Source organism: Rhinopithecus roxellana, chromosome 5, assembly GCF_007565055.1.
Source record: "Rhinopithecus roxellana isolate Shanxi Qingling chromosome 5, ASM756505v1, whole genome shotgun sequence".
NCBI lineage: Eukaryota > Metazoa > Chordata > Mammalia > Primates > Cercopithecidae > Rhinopithecus > Rhinopithecus roxellana.
In genome coordinates this window covers 105,995,461-106,016,257 of record NC_044553.1, presented here as the reverse complement: position 1 = coordinate 106,016,257, position 20,797 = coordinate 105,995,461, and the positions used below count along the sequence as shown (strand labels likewise).

At 48.0% G+C, this 20,797-nt stretch overlaps 1 protein-coding gene across 5 annotated transcripts in view; it reads right to left on the bottom strand.

Moving 5' to 3' along the window:
* PDE8A (phosphodiesterase 8A) overlaps window positions 1-6,539 on the bottom strand; it is a 159,804-nt gene extending 153,265 nt beyond the window's left edge. For 2 of the 5 annotated variants that reach the window (XM_010369860.2, XM_030931145.1), the window contains exon 1: window positions 5,641-6,539. In XM_010369860.2, coding sequence (XP_010368162.1) covers window positions 5,641-5,820 — 180 coding nt within the window. In that variant the 5' untranslated portion in view covers window positions 5,821-6,539. The remainder of the gene's footprint in view (window positions 1-5,640) is intronic. The other 3 variants (XM_010369862.2, XM_030931143.1, XM_030931144.1) reach the window with 3 other exon arrangements.
* Window positions 6,540-20,797: the final 14,258 nt, after the last annotated feature.

Below are 20,797 nucleotides of genomic sequence, written 5' to 3'. Positions count from 1 at the left end.
AAGCCACTGAGCTTGGGTAAGACTGAGGGATTACTCATGTCCTAAGTACTTCTCCCTCTGTTCTTTTTTTTTTTTTTTTTTTAATTTTTTAAAATATTCTGTCCTTTAAGGTTATTCTGAGATGTCTGCCTTACCCTGTGTCCTCACATCATGAACCTTCTCCTATTTAAGAAGCAATCCAAGGCCGGGCACGATGGCTCACACCTATAATCCCAGCACTTTGGGAGGCCGAGGCAGGCAGACCACCTGAGGTCAGGAGTTCAAGACCAGCCTGACCAATATGGAGAAACCCCCATCTCACTAAAAATACAAAAAAAAAAAAAAAAAAAAATTAGCCAGGCATGGTGGTACAAGCCTGTAATCCCAGCTACTTGAGAGGCCAAGGCATGAGAATTGCTTCAACCTGGGAGGCGGAGGTTGCGGTCAGCTGAGATTGCACCACTACACTCCAGCCTGGGCAACAAGAGCAAAAAACTCTGTCTAAAAAAAAAAAGGAACCAATCCAAATGGGCAAGCTATCCAAGGGAAAACCAGAGTCATAAGCCACTTCACAGGAAACATTTGTGCCAGAAGGGACCACAGGCCCTATCTAAACCTTGCCTCAGCAACGTGAGGGTCAAAGCTGGTCGGCGACAGGTTTAAGGTGACAGAATTGTGACAATGTCTATCTTAAGAATCACACTTAAAGTTATGGTGGCAATGACAGTAAGTACTAAAACAATATGATATAAATGCAAAGTATTTTATGTATGTAAAAGGAATTCAAAAAAATGAATACAGAAATATCTTTCTATATACTGAGAGGCACAAGAACACAATGATGAGGGAACTCACAACCCCTGAGCTCTGGAGATAAACTGTAGTCACTTATGGCAGCAGAAAGTTTGGTCTCATTTTTCTCAACTACACTTTCAAAGGGAAACTTTCAGTAATTCCATATAATCTAGCAAGGGTCAAAGACCCCTAGTGGAGGAAAAAAATCAGTCAGGTCACACACAAAGAGAAAATTGCTTTAGTTTTGCCAAATACAAAATTTTGGGTAATCAGTCGGGCACAGTAACCCACACCTGTAATCCCAGCACTTTGGCAGGCTGGGGCTGGGGGAATCACATGAGCCCAGGAGTGTGAGCCTAGCCTGGGTAGCGTAGCAAGATCCCATCTCAACAAAAAAAAAGTTTAAAAAACTAGCCACGCATGGTGCACACCTGTAGTCCCAGTTATTTGGGAGGCTGAGGTGGGGGGATCACTTGAGCCCAGGAGGTCAAGACTGCAGTGAGCCAAGGTTGTGCCACTGCACTCCAGCCTGGGCAACAAAGCAAGACTCTGTCTTAAAAAAAAAAAAAAAAAAAAATTGACTAATCCACTTTGTAAACTAGGAGCAGGCAATAAATTTTATTTCACTGTTTAGTAACATTTAGAAACCACTAAACTTTAGTTGACTAAGATGGCAAGAGTGGCCAGTTTTGTGCAGGAAGGTGGGCTAGTAGAAAAAAGCAAGGAAGAAGATGGAAGTGGGAGGGGAGGTGATGAAAAGTAAGAGAAAAGAGGTTGGAGGAAGCGAATGACAGAAGCAAAGGGAAACAGAAATGGACCAACTGGAGAATGTCTGAGATTCTGAGTGAGTGCTGATAGCAGTAACACTTGATTAGTGGTTGGCATGCAGCTGTACTATTATCTATCACCTTAGCTGCACTAATCCTACATCTTTTATTTATTTATTTATTTATTTATTTATTTATTTATTTATTTATTTTTGAGACAAGGTTTCTGTCTGTTGCCCAGGCTGGAGTGCAGTGACGTGACCTTGGCCCACAGCAGCCTTGAACTTCTTAGCTCAGGTGATCCTCCCACCTCAGCCTCCCAAGTATCTGGGACTAAAGGTGTGCAGTGCCATGCCCAGCTAATTTTTTCTATTTTTTGGTAGAGATGGAGTCTTGAGATGTTGTCCAGGCTGGTAACTCCCGGGCTCTAGCAATCCTTCTGCCTTGGCTTCCCACAGTGCTGGGACTATAGACATAAGCCACTGCACCTAGCCTTTTTCATCTTTCTTTATAGGGAAATCTACTCTGCTCAACAGGGTAGAAATATATTATTCCCTCGTACAGTGCTCTGAAGAGCAATAACCAGAGATTTCCACAAAACCAAATCCAAACTTTATAGCCTCTACTCTAGTTAAAATTGGCTTCTATTTCTACTTACCTGGCCTGGGTGGATTTTCAACTTCTATAGCCTGGTTCACAAAATTATCTAATTCATATGTTTATGGAAGGCCTACTGTGTGCCAGGCCTGGGGGATATAGCAGTGAACAAAACAAACATGATTGCCATCTCACAGAGTTGATTACTGGGGGTGCGACGAGCATCCATCATTAGCAGTGCAGTGGGTGTTTGCAAAAAGGAAGGTGGGGGGTGAGCATAGGGTCTCTAACACTACATGCAAATCTTTCAAGGGCAACTCAAGTCCTGGCTAGGGAAAGAGGAAATGGGGTAAATCCAAAGACTGGCAAGAAAATATTAAAATGTTACAGTTAAGGTTCACACTGATTAAAAACAAACAAAACTCTAAGTGTTCACAAACTGAACACAGCATTCATTATCTGTAACCACATAAACTTAAACTCCTGAAATGAATAAACATCCAGAGGGTATTTTTAATAATACTTAAGTAAGTTCATACAGACAACACAGCCTAATATATTACAAAATCTAAAGTACCTTTGGAATCATTAAGAAGCAAATTACATTCGTTGAGTTTTACTGTTAACTATATTTCTAGTACTTTGAATATTGGTATCTCACAAAAAGAATCAGGTCTTAACATGTGGCCTGCCTGACATATACCTCAAGAAAAGGGCTCCATAATCAACTAGTTTAGGAAATGCTGCACACTCTAAAAACCACTTGGAGACTCACAGATTACTTTCAGAAATTAGGTTCTCTGGTAAGTTCTACATAAAAGAACTCTGCTGAACTTAGTCTGAGCCAGTATAGGCCGCATATCTCTTGTCCCAAATGCTTGAGACAGATGTGTTTTGGATTTCGGATTTTTTTTTTTAATCTGCATTATACTTACCAGTTCACAGCATCCCTAACCTGAAAATTCGAACTCCGAAATGCTCCAATGAGCACTTCCTTTGAGCATCATGTCAGCACTCAAAACAGACTTTGGAACATTTCTTATTTTCTGATTAGGGATATTCAACCTGTACTTCCCCAAAACTTACTAGACGATGGAACTCTTTTCTCATACTTATTAACAGTTCACATATTGCTCCATGGAACACATGCAGGATACACTTTAACTTAGGGTACATACTGCTTAACCTGAAAATGCAATTAGTTATCAATCTCCCACCCACACTAATAAACTGGTATTTACTAAATACTGTAGGACTATAAAAGCATCCCCCAATGAATTTCTTGTTGAAATTCACTTAGATATGCTGACTTACTGTTTTAAAAAGAAATTTTGTAATGAATTAAATTGCATCTTGAGATGTTAATATAAACAAATTAATTTTGATTTAATTTTGCTAAATTGCTAGCAGTTTACTTTCTCTAAACATGAATTTCCAGAGTATAGTTAATATCTTAATTTAAAAAGATGCATTCTCATAATGAAAAAATATTAGACTAGAAAAAATGCTGACATTTACCTCTGCTCTACTATCTGACATGCCTAAATGCAAATATCTGTAAATGAGGTATCGACACGTACAGTTCATGAATAACAAGTACAGGGCTATTATTTCTGTGGTTGTGGTGTTATAATTCATAACTGACTCCTGCTCTGGAAATACTATTATTCTGAAGTCTATATAGGAGGCTTTATGAAATCAAATTCCAATGACTGAAAATGTTTCATCATTCAGTTAACAATTTTTAAAGAAGTCAGTAAACACTTATTTAGTACCTACTATGTGTATACCACTGGGTTAGGCACTTCAAGGATGAAAGTATTTTCTGGGACCCCAACACAAGACAATGGTCTACCAATAGGGAAGAGTAGCTTAAGTAAGTACTTACAAACTCAGGGACCTAAAGGCATTGCAATAGCTAGCACTAAAGCAAGCTGCTGCTGCACTGGGGAGGCTTACAAGACACCTAGGTGAATTTTAGGACACCCAGCCCACCACAAAAAAAAGCCTGTAAGACATAAGGGCCTCTTACTAAAAGGGCTACTTTGGTAATCTGAAAGTATCACATTAGTCTGCAAAATAACCAATGTTAGATTTGGACTGAAAACTTGAAAGCTGTTAAAGTTTCCATATGCACCTGTGTAACGCTTTTTTAAAGCCAGTTAGGTAGGCTTAACACATAGCTTAACATTGATATTAAGAGCACCTTGAGTTAATTAAGTCTAAACCATCAGAGGTTTCTTTAAAGAATCTATAGGAGAAGGAATTCAATTTCTGATAATCAGAACAAAGTTGAATTTTCACTTAGGGTATGGGAATGGTGGGGAAATCACTTCAACTATGTTACACAACACTAAAAAAGCCTTTTCCTCTTTCATACAGAAGTATCATGACGACTGTTAGAAATGTAAGACAAAGTACATCAAACTATATCCCTCAAACTTGGGATGTTCAGCAGTTCTCAGCAAGCAAGGAAAATCAAACAAATTTTGCAAATTACTCTTTCAAAAACTGGTCGTGATGAGAGGGATGACAGCCAACAATCTGCAGCTATTCACGAATTTTTTGTTGTCGTTGTTGTTTTTTACTGGTTTAACAAAACATAAACCAACGCATGAGTTCCAACTTTAAATTCTGAAATGAGAGAACTGGAAAGCTGCTGCTGTGTGCCTTAATGATCACATTTTTCTTTTTCCTTTTTATCTTTCCTTTAGAAAACTTAACAAAGACTAAGCCCAGAAACTTTGACAAAACATAAGCCAAGGCAACATGGGCTGGAGAAGACATGCAACGTAAAAAAACAACCTCAAACAGTCACAACATGTCCCAGTAAGTCTGCTTAATAAAAGATTAACTTTGTTCTGCTGAATGCTTCAAAAATCGCGTTTCACAGTATTTTCTAATTAAATATGCTTTAAATACAGTATGTATGCTAATAAACGTGGACCTCAAATACATGTGCAATGAAGCAAAGCTGATGTTCCGGATTACATTCTAATAGTCCCGAAGAAAATGGTAAACTGCAACTGCATGTGCAAAGCTGACAGAGTGAAAAGAATGGTGAGGCCAGTCGCCCTTCCCTGTCTACCACAGAAGAAGAACAAAGTTCACACTGATTTAACATTACAGGGGCGCGCCAGAATGTCCTGGGGGTTTCCCTCCAACACCAGTTCTTGGAGAGGAAATTGATGCAAGCGCCTCAGTCAAGTTCACTGTGGGCCCTGCCGCTCCGGGAGTCGCATGTGTCCAAGGAACCGACGCCGCGACACAGGCGACGTCCTAATCGCAACCCTAGGAAATGAGGGTCGCGGCGCCTGGGTCGGTCCTTCTCTGAACGCTGCCCCGGCAAGGCGGGCGACTGGCGTCAATCAGAACCATCCAAAGTGGGGCAAGAGGGCACCGAGGCCCGGGGGAGGGGGACCCCGCCCGGCCCCTGCGGGAAAGTTACTGACTGGCCGGGCCCGAGTTTCCCGGCGGCCCCAGAGTGCCCGGCGCCCCTTACCTTCCTGCCGCTGCCGTCGCGAGGCTCCAAGAGGCCGGCGCCGCGGGTCTGGGACAAGGCGGCCGTCTTCTGGCCCTGCGGGAGGCGCGGCCCGCCGGAAGACAGCGGCGATGCCGCGGGGCTAGGTGCGTCCTCGACCTCCAGGCTCTCGGAAACGTGGATGCTGGGGGCACAGCCCATGCTGGCGGCGGCGCCGCGGACACGTTGGCCGGTAGCCGCGATCCGGTCAGCAAACGGCCCACCCGGCGCCTTGGGACCGCCGCGGGCGCGGTGTCATCGCCGCCTAGGCAGGCGGCGGCGAGCGCGGATCTCGCGTCAGGAAGCCTGGCCGCCTGTTTTATCGCGGTGCGGGCGCTGCGGCGGCGGCAGTGGGAAGGGAGCACAGAGGCGGGTGGCGTGCCGCGGCCGCCCCTCCGAACATGCCCTTCCTGAGGCAGGAGCCGCCGGCCGCCTCCCTCACATCGCCGCGTTCCACTCGGCCGCGCTTCCGGGGAAATACGGGGGAGGAGATTTGCGCACTCCTTACCCGGGAGCGGCTGAGTCCACGCCGCGCGAGCCACGCCGCCCTCGCCGAGCTGCGGCGCGACCCTCGGGAGAGGCGAGCTCCCGGCCGCGCCCGGCCCCGCTCCCGCCGCCGCCGCCGCCTCCCCGGCTCCAGACTCCGCCTAGCTTTGGACACCCACGCCGCTCCGCCTGCTGGGCCGCCGACCGGCGGAAAAGCTCCCCAGGCCAAGCGCCGGTGGGGCACAAGGCCAGCCTTAGACGCTCCCGCTGGCCGGGGTTAAGGCGCGGGGTCCTAGGGAAGCCCCTAGGGTCGGCCGGGCCACGTCCGCCGGGGTAGGGAGGGGCGCACCTCGGCTCCCGCGGCGCCTGGGGCCGCACCGTCGAGAAGCGCAGAAACGGCTGCGCGCACCCGGGAGTTGCTGGCGGTTCGGCTCCGGCTCCGTGATCCGGGCCGGGTTTTGCCGGCAGCGCGCCGCGCCCAGCCCCCAGCGGTGACCTCCTGCGGGTGCTGGCGTCAATGCAAAGCAGCTGGGGCGCCAGCAGCCGCCTCTGGGCGCCGCCCGCAACTGAGCATGCGCGGCCACGACCAGCGCGTCGCCCGACTGGGCTACCCAGAGAAGGAGAGAGACTTGCCCAGGGACACACAGCCACCTCCGTCCCGAGGCCACCAGAACCCCAACCGCCAACTTCGAATTCCGGCTCCGTAACTTAGCGGCTAGGTGACCTGGGTGGGGTCACCATGTGTGAGCCTTGGAGCTGTTACCCAGAAAAGAGACCGGTGGAAGGACCTCCTTTGTGGGGGGGGGGGGGGGGCGGTGAAAGTCAAACTAGGGCGCCGCGCGCCGTGTCCTGTGTGGGTGGGGCCTGGGCGTCTGCGAGAAGCCACAGTCCGCGTGCGCTCCCTCGCAAGCCAAAACCTGGCGTGCCACGCCTCGGACTACACAGGCTCCGAGGCGGCAGCAAAGTTATAGCCCGGTGCAGGCTGCAGGCGCCCGTCCTCCTGTCATTTTAATCAAAGGGCTAGTCCAGCGTCCGAGACCCCAAAGGCAGGGGAAGGGGCGCTGTACGCATTGCAGGCCTGGGGCTTATGAGGACCCCAGAAACGCCGGACACGCACACAGCCACCAGCTTGCTGTGTGAGCTGGGGCCAGTCGCTTAATTTCCTGGTGGCTGGGGCTCCTCCCCCACCAGCTGGAGGGTGGTGCCCCTGGGCGTACATCATGTATCCTGTAGCTGGCTACCACGGACCCCCGTCAGTCTTCGCGCCCTCCCTAGGCTCAGGGTTTGCGGAGACCGTGGCGCGGTGCAGCCGGCTCTTTCCTGTCCTCTCCCACCGTCCACACCTTTCCTAGCCCGGCCCTGGAGCGACCCTGCGAGGCAGCCGCTCCCGCCTCGGGCCTGGCTACTGTAAAGACCCGGAGGCGTGCTGCGGGCTGGATTCCCTGCTGTAGCGCAGGAGTCCGTGCTGTGGCGCTGGGACTGCAGCACAGGTTCAGGTGCCGGGTCCCCGGAGCCTCCATCTTCCTGGCCCGAGCAGGGTAACCCGAGAGCACGTTACTGGCCAAACTGCCACTAGCTCGTGGCTCTGTTACCAAGTTTAAGCACAGTAAGCAATATTAATATTATACCTCTCTGCCTTATAAAAGTACTACTGGCTTGGTGAAGTGTCTTAAAAAAGAAAAGATTTTTAAACATCACTCCTTATTGCACCTAAATCGTAGAATTTTTTTCAGCCTTTGCGCTGCAATTTTAAGAGGTCTTCTTTCCAGGTAGAATCTGGAGCTCTGTAAATAAAGGATACTTAATGGAGAAAATGCTTTGAGCCGCCAGAGTTCATGGAAGTTTGAAGCGCTACCTCTCCTCCCCGCCCCGCAGAGTCGTCTGGCCTTGACGACTCCCGGCGGCGCTGACCTTGCCGCTTCTGGGGCTCCAGGCGGCTCCGGTCCTCTCGGCCCTCCTCTGCTAGGCAGGACCTCCCTTGTTAGTCCTTGGGCCATGCACTAAATGAGGGGGTTGGGGCTGGGGTATCAGCTGGCCTGAAAACCCCCGTGTGCCCCGCCCCACACCTCTCTGACTGCCGGGACTGCCTTGTGCTGTCCTGAACTGGTCACTTACCCTCTCTGTTCCCAGAAAGCTGTAACTGATTTCCAGCTCTGCAATTTTGGGACCCTAGACTTAGAGACCTGGGGCTATGAATGATGCAGAAGCAGGTAGGAAAGATAGGAGTCATCTGCCTGCTTCTGGAGTCTCAGTCCACTTTTTCCCATACCCAGAACCTCAGCCTGGAATACTCCAGGAAGTCACAGGCCCTTCCTCTCAGCTCCAACCACCTAACATCAATTCCACCCTACCTCTCCTCCCCCGGCTCTAACCTGCACCTTGAGGTTCCTGAACACTTCTCTACCCTGTGACAGTGGACAGAAAGTGGGTCACACTGACAGAAGTAACCCAAACGTCACTGGCATGTGCCACCCACTAAATCACCCAGGACTCCCAGGCCCCTGCAAAGAATCCTGTCCCTACCAGGTGTCTAGAGGGCTTATAAACAATCCCAGTACTGCTGGAAGGTAGGCTGCCTCTACCACACCAGCCATGTTCAGCCTCACTATTCAGTGGCACAAAGTGAAACACGCTTCACCAGATGCCCCAATCCATTTTCCCCGGGTGGAGGGACCCCCAGCCCGAGCTGCTTGACTTCCACAAGACTCAGACTTGTAGCTGAATGTCTGCTTCAGTTCTTATTCCAGGACTCAGGCATGAGGTCAGTGGGGCTGGGAAAGGAGATAAACCAAAGGACCTAGGACCAGCCTCCCTCCTACACCTGTAACTGGCACAGATTTGTGGGTTATAGGTCAATCCATTCCCAGGAGACTCCTTAGTCCTCATGGCGCCCCTCACCAGTTCATTAGAGGCGTGCAGATGCCAGGTCCCTCACAGCTTTGCCTGTCTAAAATCCAAACCTACTCTGCTTCCACACCTCTTCTACTAAACCTGAGTCTCTATAGGGCCAGTTCTCCCTCCTGGCTTGATCTCCGTCTCCACCCAGGGGTCAGTCATTCAAAGACTGTGCCACCTGCACCCAGTTCTTTGTCTTCCTTCCCTTGCCTTCCCCATTGAACCATGCTTGAGGCAGCCACAAGTGGGAGGGCTCCACACCCTGAGGTCTGAATCCCAGCTCTGCCATCAATTAGACCTTGAGCTCCTGACTTCTCTCCCAGCCACTGTCCTCTACTGTAAATCTAGGACTACTATCTACCTCAGAGAGTAAATGGGCTCACTGATGTCAAATGCCTAGAGCAACAACTCTAGCCCCTGAGCCTTAGCTGCCTTCTCCCCGGTCCATTTAACATCACTTTTCTCCAGTCCTGCCCCCGGACTGCTAAAAACTGGTGGAAGAAATGAAATTACCATGGGGATTAACAGCCCTACAAATCTATGGCATCTGACTTCATGTTCTTTCCTCAAACTTTCAAAATTTTGTATAATATGATTTTTAAATTTCATTATTTTTAAATTATACATTTTATAATTATACACATGAATACATACTGGAAAAATAGTTTTTAAAAAAATCCGAATTAAGCAGAAGTATATAAAGTCTACAGAGGCAAAGGAAAGTCTCTCTTCCTTCCCCACTCCCTTCCTTCCGTAGAGGTAACTATTGTTAACAGTTTGGACTGTGTGCTTTCAGACCTGTTTCTACATAAAATATATTACACACACACACACACACACACACACTTGCACATGCACAGCTATTACAATATTACAGCTACAGTGAACATCCTTGAATGTAACTTTTTTCGGTAGGATGAACTCCTAAAAGTGGAATGGCTTGATCTCAAGGTATTTTATCCCCTTCACCCCCTCAGCTCCAGAAGGGATGAGGGGGAATGAAAGAGAGAAAGGCCACCAGAAGCTGAGAGACTAAAAAGGAGAACTCCCTGGATCCCCTCTCTGCCCCTAGAAAAGGGGAGTCCAGCCATCACCAGATACAAGGCCTTTCGGTCATCTCCAGATTCATGGGCTCCCTCATCTTTATTTTCTCTTGGTACTTCCAAGCCTTTAGTAAAGTGTTCTTGAATGTTCCAGCCTTTTTTAGATAAGGGAGGGGCCAAGTGACCACCCTTAAGGGAAAACTGTAAGGAGGGAGCAGCACCTCTGGGGCCAGAATAGTAAAGGAGTAAAACCCCAGGAGGACCCTCGCTTTACCTCCAGAGTTCAGGTGTGCACCTACATCCATCTCCCTCCAAACCTTGGTTTTTGTAGTTCAGCTGGGGCCCTGGATTAATACCTTAGTATGGACTCCCTTTCTCAAAATGACCTAATTAACTGCCACAGTCTCAGACTTATCTTCCAACAAAGGGCTCTGTCCCCAATGCTCACCCCACACGCCCTCTCCTCCTGACTCTACTCCTGCTTCCCACCAGGCAAGGGAGTCAAATCCTCTCCCACTTAATGGATAAAGTCCAAGATTCTCAACACTGCTATATTTTTAAATGTCAGAAACCCAACTTCATTGAGCTTAGCAAAGGTAGGTACTTAGGGGCTTAGGGGTTCACGTACCCAAAATAAAGGAAGGTCAAGATGAACTCAGCAACACGGACCCAGATGCCACTAGCACTCTCACAGTCCCGACAGCTTGACCTTCCTGATGAGGTTTTCTGTGATGATGAAACCAAAGGCTTTGGGATTCCCCGCCCTCCACCTTCACAGCCCCATGACTACACCGTTGGTTTCCACGACAGCAAGGAAGTTTCTTGTCCAGAGTTCTTAATAGGTAGTGTTCTGGGGGGTGTCTGTTCTTACCCTAAGGGCTGGCTTCATGAGTGTGAAACCTCTGCAGTCACAGGGCCTGAGTCTACAAGGGTCTCACTCTTGGTTTAATGCTCTGATGTCACCATCTTGACTTTTTTTTTAAGACAGAGTTGCACTCTGTGGCCCATGCTGGAGTGCAGTGGTGTGATCTCGGCTCTCTGCAACCTCTGCCTCCCATGTTCAAATGATTCTCCTGCCTCAGTCTCCTGAGTAGCTGGGATAACAGGTATGTGCACCACCACGCCCAGCTAATTTTTGTATTTTTAGTAGAGACGGGGGTATCACCATGCTGGTCAGGCTGGTCTTGAACTCCTGACTTCAGGTGATCCACCCGCCTCAGCCTCCCAAAGTGCTGGGATTACAGGCGTGAGCCATCATGCCCAACCGAATTTTTTTCTTTAAATAGACATGAGGTCTCACTATGTTGTCCAGGCTGGTCTCAAACTCCTGGCCTCAAGCAATCCTCCGGCCTCAGCCTCCCAAAGTGCAGGGATTATAGGTATGAGCCATGCCGCCCTGCCTGAAATTATTAATCATTGTTGAACGAAGGGCCCCCGCACACTTCATTTTGCAATGGGCCCCACAGATTATTCAGCTAGTCGTGCTCATCTCTGTCCCCCTTAAAAGTGCACCATTTAGGTGCACACAGAGGAGAGAAGCAGTGTGGGAGTGTGTGGGAGTAATGTGGCTCTGGAGAAATTTGCAGGGTCTGCTCAAGCAAGCCATGTGGTTATCTATTATAATAAGAGTCTTCTCCCCACTGTGCCCTGGGCCGACTCAGCCCTTTGTCTCACTCAGCAGGTCCCAGTGGGTAGGCCAGGCCTCAGAGACTATCTCTTCAGGAAACAGGCTGCCCAGGGGCCCAGGGACACGCTGAGGTCCCACAGCTGGATGGGCACAGCCAGGACACCAGAGGTCCTCCAGCTTTTGGCCTTTCTCTGGGGGTCTTCATCCCAATCTATCCAGCCTCCCAACTGCCCAGCCTGTGACTTTCAGCCAAATTCCAAAACAGCACTTGGCTAATGGCGGCTGGGATCCCTGCTGGCCACACCACTTTAGTGGGGGAACAGGGGAGAAGTCCAGGGTCTCCTGGCCTGGAGGAGGGGAGCAGTGTGTCAGGACAGCCCCAGATGGGACCCATGACAGTGATGACACCTGCCAGCCTGATGCTGCTAGACTCCCTGCCAGGCACTTCACACGTGTTAGCTCATTTAACTCTCAACAGCTCTGTGAAGTGGTTACTATTACCTTTGCTGCTCCTCCATAACTCTCAGTTCATTTTACAGATAAAGACACAGGTTGTTTTGTTTTGTTTTGTTTTGTTTTAGAACCAGGGCTGATGTCCTTAATAGAACACAAAACTCATTCTTTTCAAAGACTCTTAAAAATACAAGGATGCTTCTTTAGTAAATGAAGGGCATTTCTTTCCAGCTGAGAGCCTTCAAGATACTTAATAATGAAGCACGAAAACATTCCTCAGGGCTGGGACTCGGCAGGTGTATTTTTGAATATCCTAAAAGCAAGAAACACTTTACTGGAACATAACTAATGGAACTAGAAATAAAATGAGGGGCAACAACCATCGCCGCTATTATCTAATGTTGTCAAGATGTTCTGAGAAGTGCAATGAGACATGACTTAGAAATGGGAATGCAGATGTTGGGACCAGAGATAACATTCATCATTAGTTGCAGGTGACATGACTTTATGTCAAAGATGCTTGGCAATCAACTCAAAAGTCATTAAGACGAAAGAGTTCTCTAAAGTGGCCAGATTCGAAGTAAAAAAGTTTATGTCACTGCTACTGTATTCTAGAAATACTCAATTGGGAAATAAAATTTTAAAAAATCACAGTAAGTGCTGAGTACTATGTTGGCCCTCATATGGAACCTAAATCACCCAGGCCTCACCTGGGATTACTGGAATGGTCAGAACCTACATTTTTCTGGCTCTTCCTCTATCTTCTAATACAGGCCTCCAGCCTCCAACAAGGTGTCACCCTGTTATATCTGGGGGTGTCTAAGGGGAGGTAGTGAGATCACCCCATCACTATCCCTACCCTGATGCCCTGTACCATGTAAATGGCTGGGGCCAGGCACTGACTCCTCATATGGGAAGGCTGAGGGCCTGGAAGTTCCTCTGGGTTTCAGGCCTCAATGGGGAAACAGCACATGTCCAGGGGACTGAGTCTTGGTTTGTCCAAGACCTCCCTCACAACCCGCCACTCCCCAACACACCCAGCATTCCACACTGTCTCCTGCATCCTAAAGCTACACCATTTGTGCCCTGTGGCTGACAGAGTATCTGGACAAGGAGCCCGAGACTTTCTCTTGAGGACTCAGACTAACTCCTGCACCAGGGTAGGACAGAGAGATACCTGAGCCCTGCTGGCTTCCCCATCCTCCTCTCTCACACAAGACATGCTTCTTCCCCTGCCTTTCACAAGCCCACCATAGCTTTGGCTAAAGCTGGAGGTTGCACAGAATCATCCCCATCTGCACCTTCCCAAATCCCCGCAAGGTTGGCATTAGCATCGTTACTTGACTGGAGAGGAAATGGAGACAGAGAGGTTAATTTGTCCTTGGTCATGCAGCAGATGGCAAAGTCAGGTTGCCAACCATGGCCTGCCTGACACCAAAGCCCAGAATGTCTCCACTGTGCAAGAGCTCCCATGAAAATAAGCTTTGGCAATAAGTTAAATATGGGAAACTGAGGAGCCAAACATCACCGATGCTTGAGAAGCAGAAAACGAAATACGATCTACCCCAGAGCAACCGAGGGCTGCTTCATTCCCAGGGTAAATGTGAGGCAAAATGCAAAGCAGCACATTGGTTACCAAAAGTATTTGAGGCTTTTTAAATGTCAGCCGCAATGATCGTGAATCACTCTTTTTAAAGTTCTTAATCCAAAGTGACCCTCCTTTTCTCCCTGGCTCCCCTCCTATTCAAGTCCCCTCTGCTGGCCTGAATCATCCACTCCAAGTTCTGGTACACAGGCCTGCCAAGTCCCATAGGAAAATTGTCATTCTCTTGTCAGGGGACATGTGTCCTGTGTAAGTGTCCCCAAGCCTGCTTGAAGAGAAGATTCTGGAGGGGAAGATTCTGACCTTAATGGTGGTGCAGCTGGAAAAGTCAAGGCGGTAGGCTGGGCCTAGTCACACCCAGAGTCCCAGATGAATCCTTTAAAATGTGTACTCTTTATTGAGTGCCTTTTTCATCACTGAGAATATAGTGATGACAAAATAGCCCCTGACTTCACGGAGCTCATAATCTGTTGCGGGAAGCGGACATCATGCAACTACACGAGCGTATAATTACAAGATGATGAGTGCTGTAATGTACAGGAAGCTGTGAGTGTGTATCACAGTAGGGACTGACTTAATCTCGGAGGGGGAGAGTGGACATCAAGAGCACCTCCCTGGACTGAGACATGAGTGGATCACTGTCTCCATGCTCAGCACCCACTCATCCTTCTTAGAACTGTATCTGATTTTCTTCAACTCAAGTTATGGCCATGGCAATTGGCTTAGAGATGGGCACATGAGCCAATCTAGAGTTAATGGGTGTTGATGGCAATGGTTAAGCCCCTGATAGAGACATACCTAAAGTCAGAACTATGTTTGGACTTTTAATTTCTGCTTTTGCTTAAGTCATTTTGGGTCTGGTTTTTAGTCTCTTACAACCAAAAATATCCCACCTGGACTAGGGGGATAAGTCTGAAGTAATGAGATTAAAAAATATGGGAAAGAACTTTCCAGGCAGAGGTAAAAGAAAGTACAAAGGCCTTGAAATGGAGGAAGGAGCATGGCATATTCAGGAACTGAAAGAGGGCCAGGATGGCTAAGAACAGAAAACAAGGGGCTTAAGTGGAAAAATGAGGTGGAAGAGGTGGACAAAGCATAAAGTCAGACCATGCAAGGCCTTGTCAGCCATGAAAAGGACCTTGGTCCTTAGCCTTGGAGTAATACGAGTCCACACTCAAGCAGACAGGCTCTAAGTGTGAAGGAGGTAGCCCCAGGTCAGAGAAGAGGCTCCTGGGAGGAGTCCATTCATCCCCATCATTGGCTGACAAGATAAATAATGCCTCCCACAGAAAGAGAAAGATCTATTTTTCAAATGTATGTATACACCTTTGTGTTTGGTAAATTATGTGGTCATTCAAAGATGTTATTGAATTCATGGGGCATTTGCCATTTCACATTTTCTCAGTTGGGAATATAGAAGCACAGCTACCAATGTAGCTCCTTGGAAATTGGAGAATGTCTTGGAAGTCCAAAGGAGTCTTAGTAAAAGATCTGTGAAAGCCCTGGCTACCCCTAGAAGGGTACAGTGGGACCCTGATGCAAGGGGGCCTAGGAGCTTGTTGCAAAGGCTGTGGCTAGAAGTATTGAGATTATTGTGAAGGTGATGATGGTGATGATGAAGATGGTAATGAATACAATTGCAGCTGACATTTGTTTAGCCCCTTCTAAGATGCTGAACACTGCTACAAAGTCCTTTATAATGATTTTCTTCTTGAACCTTTACAACAATACCCTGAAATTGGGTGTATCATCATTCCTATTTTATAGATAAGTAAACTAAGGCTCACACCAGGGAGGTGACTTGCCCAAGATCACAGGGTAAAGACCCAAACCCAGGCCTCTCTGAGTCGGAAATTTATGCTATTGATCATCATCTTACATGTTTCTGTTCCACATATGATCTGTTGGGGCCTCAATCCATTCCTTTCCATCCCCGTCCTCCAACCAGTTGGTTTTTAGTTGGGTCTGGCCAGTGGAAGTACTGAAGAGATGAGAAGGCTGGAGGAAGGGAAAAAGCCATTCTGGCTCTGCAGTGTCAGTGGCTCTGGCTGGATTAGGGGCTGGATTACTGTGCAGGGTGGGGGCAGCCCCTCTAGCAGCTCAACAATGACATGTACAGGAACCTGGAATATAGCAGCTTCCTAATCCCTGGGAAACATCCATGTCTTAGTCCATTTTTATTGCTGTAAAAGAATACCTGAAGCTGGATAATTTACAAAGAAAAGAGGGCTGGATGTGGTGGCTCATGCCTGTAATCCCAGCACTTTGGGAAGCTGAGGCAGGATGATCGTTTGAGCCCAGAAGTTCGAAACCAGCCTGGGCAACATGATGAAACCTTGTCTCTATAAAAATACAAAAATTAGCCGGGTATGGAGGCATGTGTCTGGCGTACCAGCTACATGAGGGGCTGAAGTGGGAGGATCGCTTGAGCTTGGGAGGTGGAGGTTGCAGTGAGCTGAGATCGTGCCAGTGTACTCCAGCCTGGGTGACAGAGTGAGACCCTGTTGAAAAGAAGAGAAGAGAAGAGAAGAGAAGAGAAGAGAAGAGAAGAGAAGAGAAGAGAAGAGAAGAGAAGAGAAGAGAACAAGGGAGGGGAGAGGATGGGTGGGATCTATTTGACGTACATTCTGCAGGCTGTACAAAAAGCATGGCACCAGCATCTGGTTCTGGTGAGGACCACAGGCTGCTTCCCCTCATGGTGGAAGGGGAAGGAGAACCAGTGTGTGTAGATCACATGGCGAGAGGGAGTAAGAGAGATGGGGAGGGGCCAGGCTCTTTTTAACCAGCTCTTGTGAGAACACTCTAATAAAGCAAGAACTTGCTCATTGAGGATGAGGACGGCACCAACACATTCATGAGGGATCTTTCCCTGTGACTAAAACACCTCCCTTTCAGCCCCACCTCCAACACTGAGGATCAAATTTCAACATGAGGTTTGAGGGGACAAACATTCAGACTATAGCACCCCTTATCATATTTTTGTTTTCTAGCCCTTTCAACAGCTTTGTAACCAATCCTCATTAAAACTTGAAATATCTCTGTGGTTTCCATTTTCCTGGCTGGCCACTGACTGATACAATCTCATTGACGGGGTGCCTGATAGGGGTTGCTACTCTTATTCGCAGCTGCTGCCAGAATAGTTTACTGAGATCAACAAACAGCAGATAAGGCAGTGATGGCATTTGAACCTGCAGCCGGCCTGGAGAGCACTTGCCCACTCTGCCCTTGAACTTCTCATTGGCATTCCACTGGGGCTGGAGGCATAACAGACGTCAAGGGCTTGAGTCAGCTCAGAAAATTACATCTCAGACTGGCCATGGACTTAAGGCGATTTTATATATTTTTTGTTTTGTTTTGTTTTTGTAGATATGAGGTCTCGCCATGTTGCCCAGGCTGGTCTAAAACTCCTGGGCTCAAGCAATCCTCCTGCCTCTGCCTCCCAAAGTGTTGGGATTATAGATGTGAGCCATTGTGCCTGACCCTTAAGATGATTTTAGAAGGAAAAGTTTTCACGAGAGTCAGATTCTTAGTTCCAGGCTCGAGTTGCTCTAGGCCATAAGCAAAAGGTTGTGATGATATAGCTTGTCCAAAAGTAAGAACCAAATTTACCCCCTGACTGACACCAAGTCCTGTGGGACTTGACTTGAGGAGATCTCTCTCAAGCTCAGGTCACCATCTTTGAGGGGAGGAGCTGAGCCATAAAAGACACAGTTTGTTTTCTGTCCAACCAACATCCATTCCTCCTTACCTACTTCCCACTTTTCTTCCTGTCCTGTATAGACCCTTCCCATGCACAGGGGGTCAAGGTTGATTGGTTTCAACCAACTGTGGTCACTCCTTTCCTCATGTGAGAGATTGGTTAGTCATGGACATGTGACACAACCATGGCCAATGAGATGTATGGGGTGGTCTTGGGGGATGGTGTGGAGAGGGGCTTCTGAGAAAGTTTCCTTCCTTCTAAAAAAGAGACACAAGAAAGATACCTAACCATTTTCTGCCTCTGGCATGACGGGGCGAGAAAGCAATACCTGGAGCTGTTTCAGCTATCTGGCCACCATGAGCAGAGCTGCTACCACCTGGGGATGGCAGAATGGAAAGATGGAAAGAACCTGCATCCCTGTCCCAAGTGTAATCACAGAGCTGCTGAAATTAACCAACTCTAGAACCACCCAACATTTGAACTCTTTGCTATGTGGTGTAATACAGCTTTGTTGTTTAAGCTATTTCTAGTTAGGTTCTCTGTTACTTGCAGCCAGAAGCGTTGTACTTTACATATTAGGCCATTAGTCAAATCCCTTTGTCTTTTTTACATGTAACATTTTGTGATTCAATTTCTTCTCTTTTGAAAGAAAGAAATTAAGGTTCGACAAGAGAGGAATAGTTGAAGACTTTGCCATACATGTGTGGCAGAGCCTGGGCTCCCACATTCTCTCCCACTATATCCCTTTGCCCAAGCCCTTTATATAGCGATGGAGATTATTGCTAAATAGCTATTGTTTCTAAGAAATGCTTCAGTGTCTCACTCACCTATAGCTTCTCACAGATGCAAAGGATTACAGTATTGGATAAAGATGACCCTGGATCATTTCCTGTAGCCTGCCCCTCTACATGTTATGCTTGGGACCCTGCAGTCTGCCCCCTGCATGTGTGCTCTTGGGACCCAGCAAATTACAGAAGTTTGAATGGGGGGCAGGGTGCTCTCTTTCCCAGCACATAATTACCAGGCTTGGCAGCAGTGGTGCTGCCAGCATCTGTGGACCACCCAGCCACTGTGCTCCCCCCAGCTGCAGCTGATCCAGAAGATCAGAAGAGGCTGAGTTCACACATGCTTCTCCTCCTTCTGCAGTGTGAAGGCTTGCCAGGGCCCACATGAAGGTGATGGAGGACTCAGTGAATCCTGATTTTCTGGCCTATCTTTGGTAGGAGACCTGACTTGTATAAATTCAGTGCTCTCCTGGCCCACGGTGGCAACCTCAGCAATTCTCCTGGTTGCTAGGAATCTCTGCTGGAACTAGTCCAATACCAAAGTTAAGCAGGGAATCTGAGAAAGGAGAAGGATTCTGTCCTTCCACAGAGACTCAGCCACAGAGCCAGCTGTAGAAGCTGGCAGAACCAGAGTCATATCATTGCTATACAAGCATTTTTCTTTTTCTTTTTAACTAACCATGACTATTTGTGCATATAAAAGCCACGTTTTCTCTCCCTTCACAGTGCCTGTTCTTGGATCCTAGAAGACCAAGTCAGGTTTTTGAGGTTCAAAGTGAATGTCGCAGAGGGTGCCCCAGCTCAGGAGCCTCCTTTCCCTCTCCCCTTAACTAGGCTGATGGGCTGGGCTTACTCTCTGGGATCAGTCAGGGGCTTTGGTTGTAAGTCACATAATCTGACTCTGCCTACCTTAACCAAGAAAAAGAACTTTTGGGATAAGATATCAGAATGTTCTCAGTTACAAGTAAAATCATAACAGCAGGACTTCTTACATCACTTAACAAGAAGTCAGGCAACAGATCGTTCTCAAGATTGGTTCTGCAGCTCAATTAGGTCATTGTGGTAGCAGCCGCCAAGATGGCACCAATGCTGCCCACCTCCTGGTAGCAGTGCCTCCCATGTTAGAAAGGGTTGGCCTGTGTAACCAATAGGAGACTGCAGAAGTGACAGCATGTGACTTTCAAGGCTAGGCCATAAAAGACATTGTGGGTTCCACTTTGTTCTCTCCCTTGGGTCACTCATTCTGGAGGAAGCCAGCTGCCATGTTGTGAAGACATTCAAGCAGCTCTAAGGAGAGGCCCATGTAGAAATGAGCTGAGACCTCTGCCAACAGCCTTGTGAGTGAGCCATCTTGGAAGTAGATCTTCCAGCACCAGTAAGGCCTTCAGATGACTGCAGCCTGAGAGACCCTGAGCCAGAACAACCACACCAAACCAGGCATCAGACTGAGTTTTTGCATCCCACCCTCACAACACCCATGAAGCAAGCTTTATTATTACTCCATGCTGCAGAAGAGGAAACTAAGGCTCAACCAGGAAGTGGCAGAGATGGGATACAACAAGGCCTCTCTTCAAGGGTTAGATGGGCCAGATGGGTTCTAGCCAGATGGGTTTGGGAGAGATAGCTCAGCGCTGCTTACCTGTATAGGCTTCAGAAATCCCCTAAACTATGCCCCTTGTCCTGGGTGTCTTGGTCCCCATTGATTCCTCAAGTACAGGGCTCTGCTTGTATCCTCCATACCAACCAACAGTGGACCAGAAAGGAAATCCTTACTCCAAGATTCACTAAATCTGAGCCCTTCTTTTGCCCAAGCCTCTGAAGTCGGTCTGTCCCTAACCCTGCCTGCATTTCATTCCCTGGACTGGCAGTCTACCCTGAGACTCACCCACAAATCCAGACAGTTCCTGGGTTGCACAGGTGCACCTGAAGCCAGTATTTCCAGGAACAGCGACACTTTCTTAGAAACAACAGTCACCTGGGACATAATGCAACCTATGGAACTTGGGTCTCATAGGTTCCCTTTCCAAGGTGATGGCCCCCAGAGAGGTCCCCAAAGGAGCAAGTCCCATACAGGGCTGCTACCAGGGACAACGTCTGCTGCCAAGTCTCTCCTGGGGATTTAGGCTGACGCAACTTTTTCTAGGATTTAACTTTCTCTTTCTTTTTTGTCTCTAAGTTCACTATTAAGTCTGTGTCTGAATGAATTTGTGCAGTTCATATGTAAATTGACAAACAGCTGGGAGGGGAGGGTCAGAGCATGACAGGGCGTCAGGCCATCACTATCCCTTTAAGAACCAGTGGCTTTCAAATTGCTTTTTAGGAAGGAAACCCTTTTGCTAGAGGAAGCAAGAGCAAGAACCACTCTGGCTGAAGTCTTTGGTGAGGTGGGGGTAGAAAGTTTACCATAATGTCAGCCACTCATCCCCCAAGGCAGCCCCTGAAGCACCTGTGTGGAAAACATTTTAACTTTTCAGGACTAACACCTGCTCTCCAGTGTGCATGAGTAGCAACATAACAAAGCAGATCTCCAACACCCCAGCATCCTCC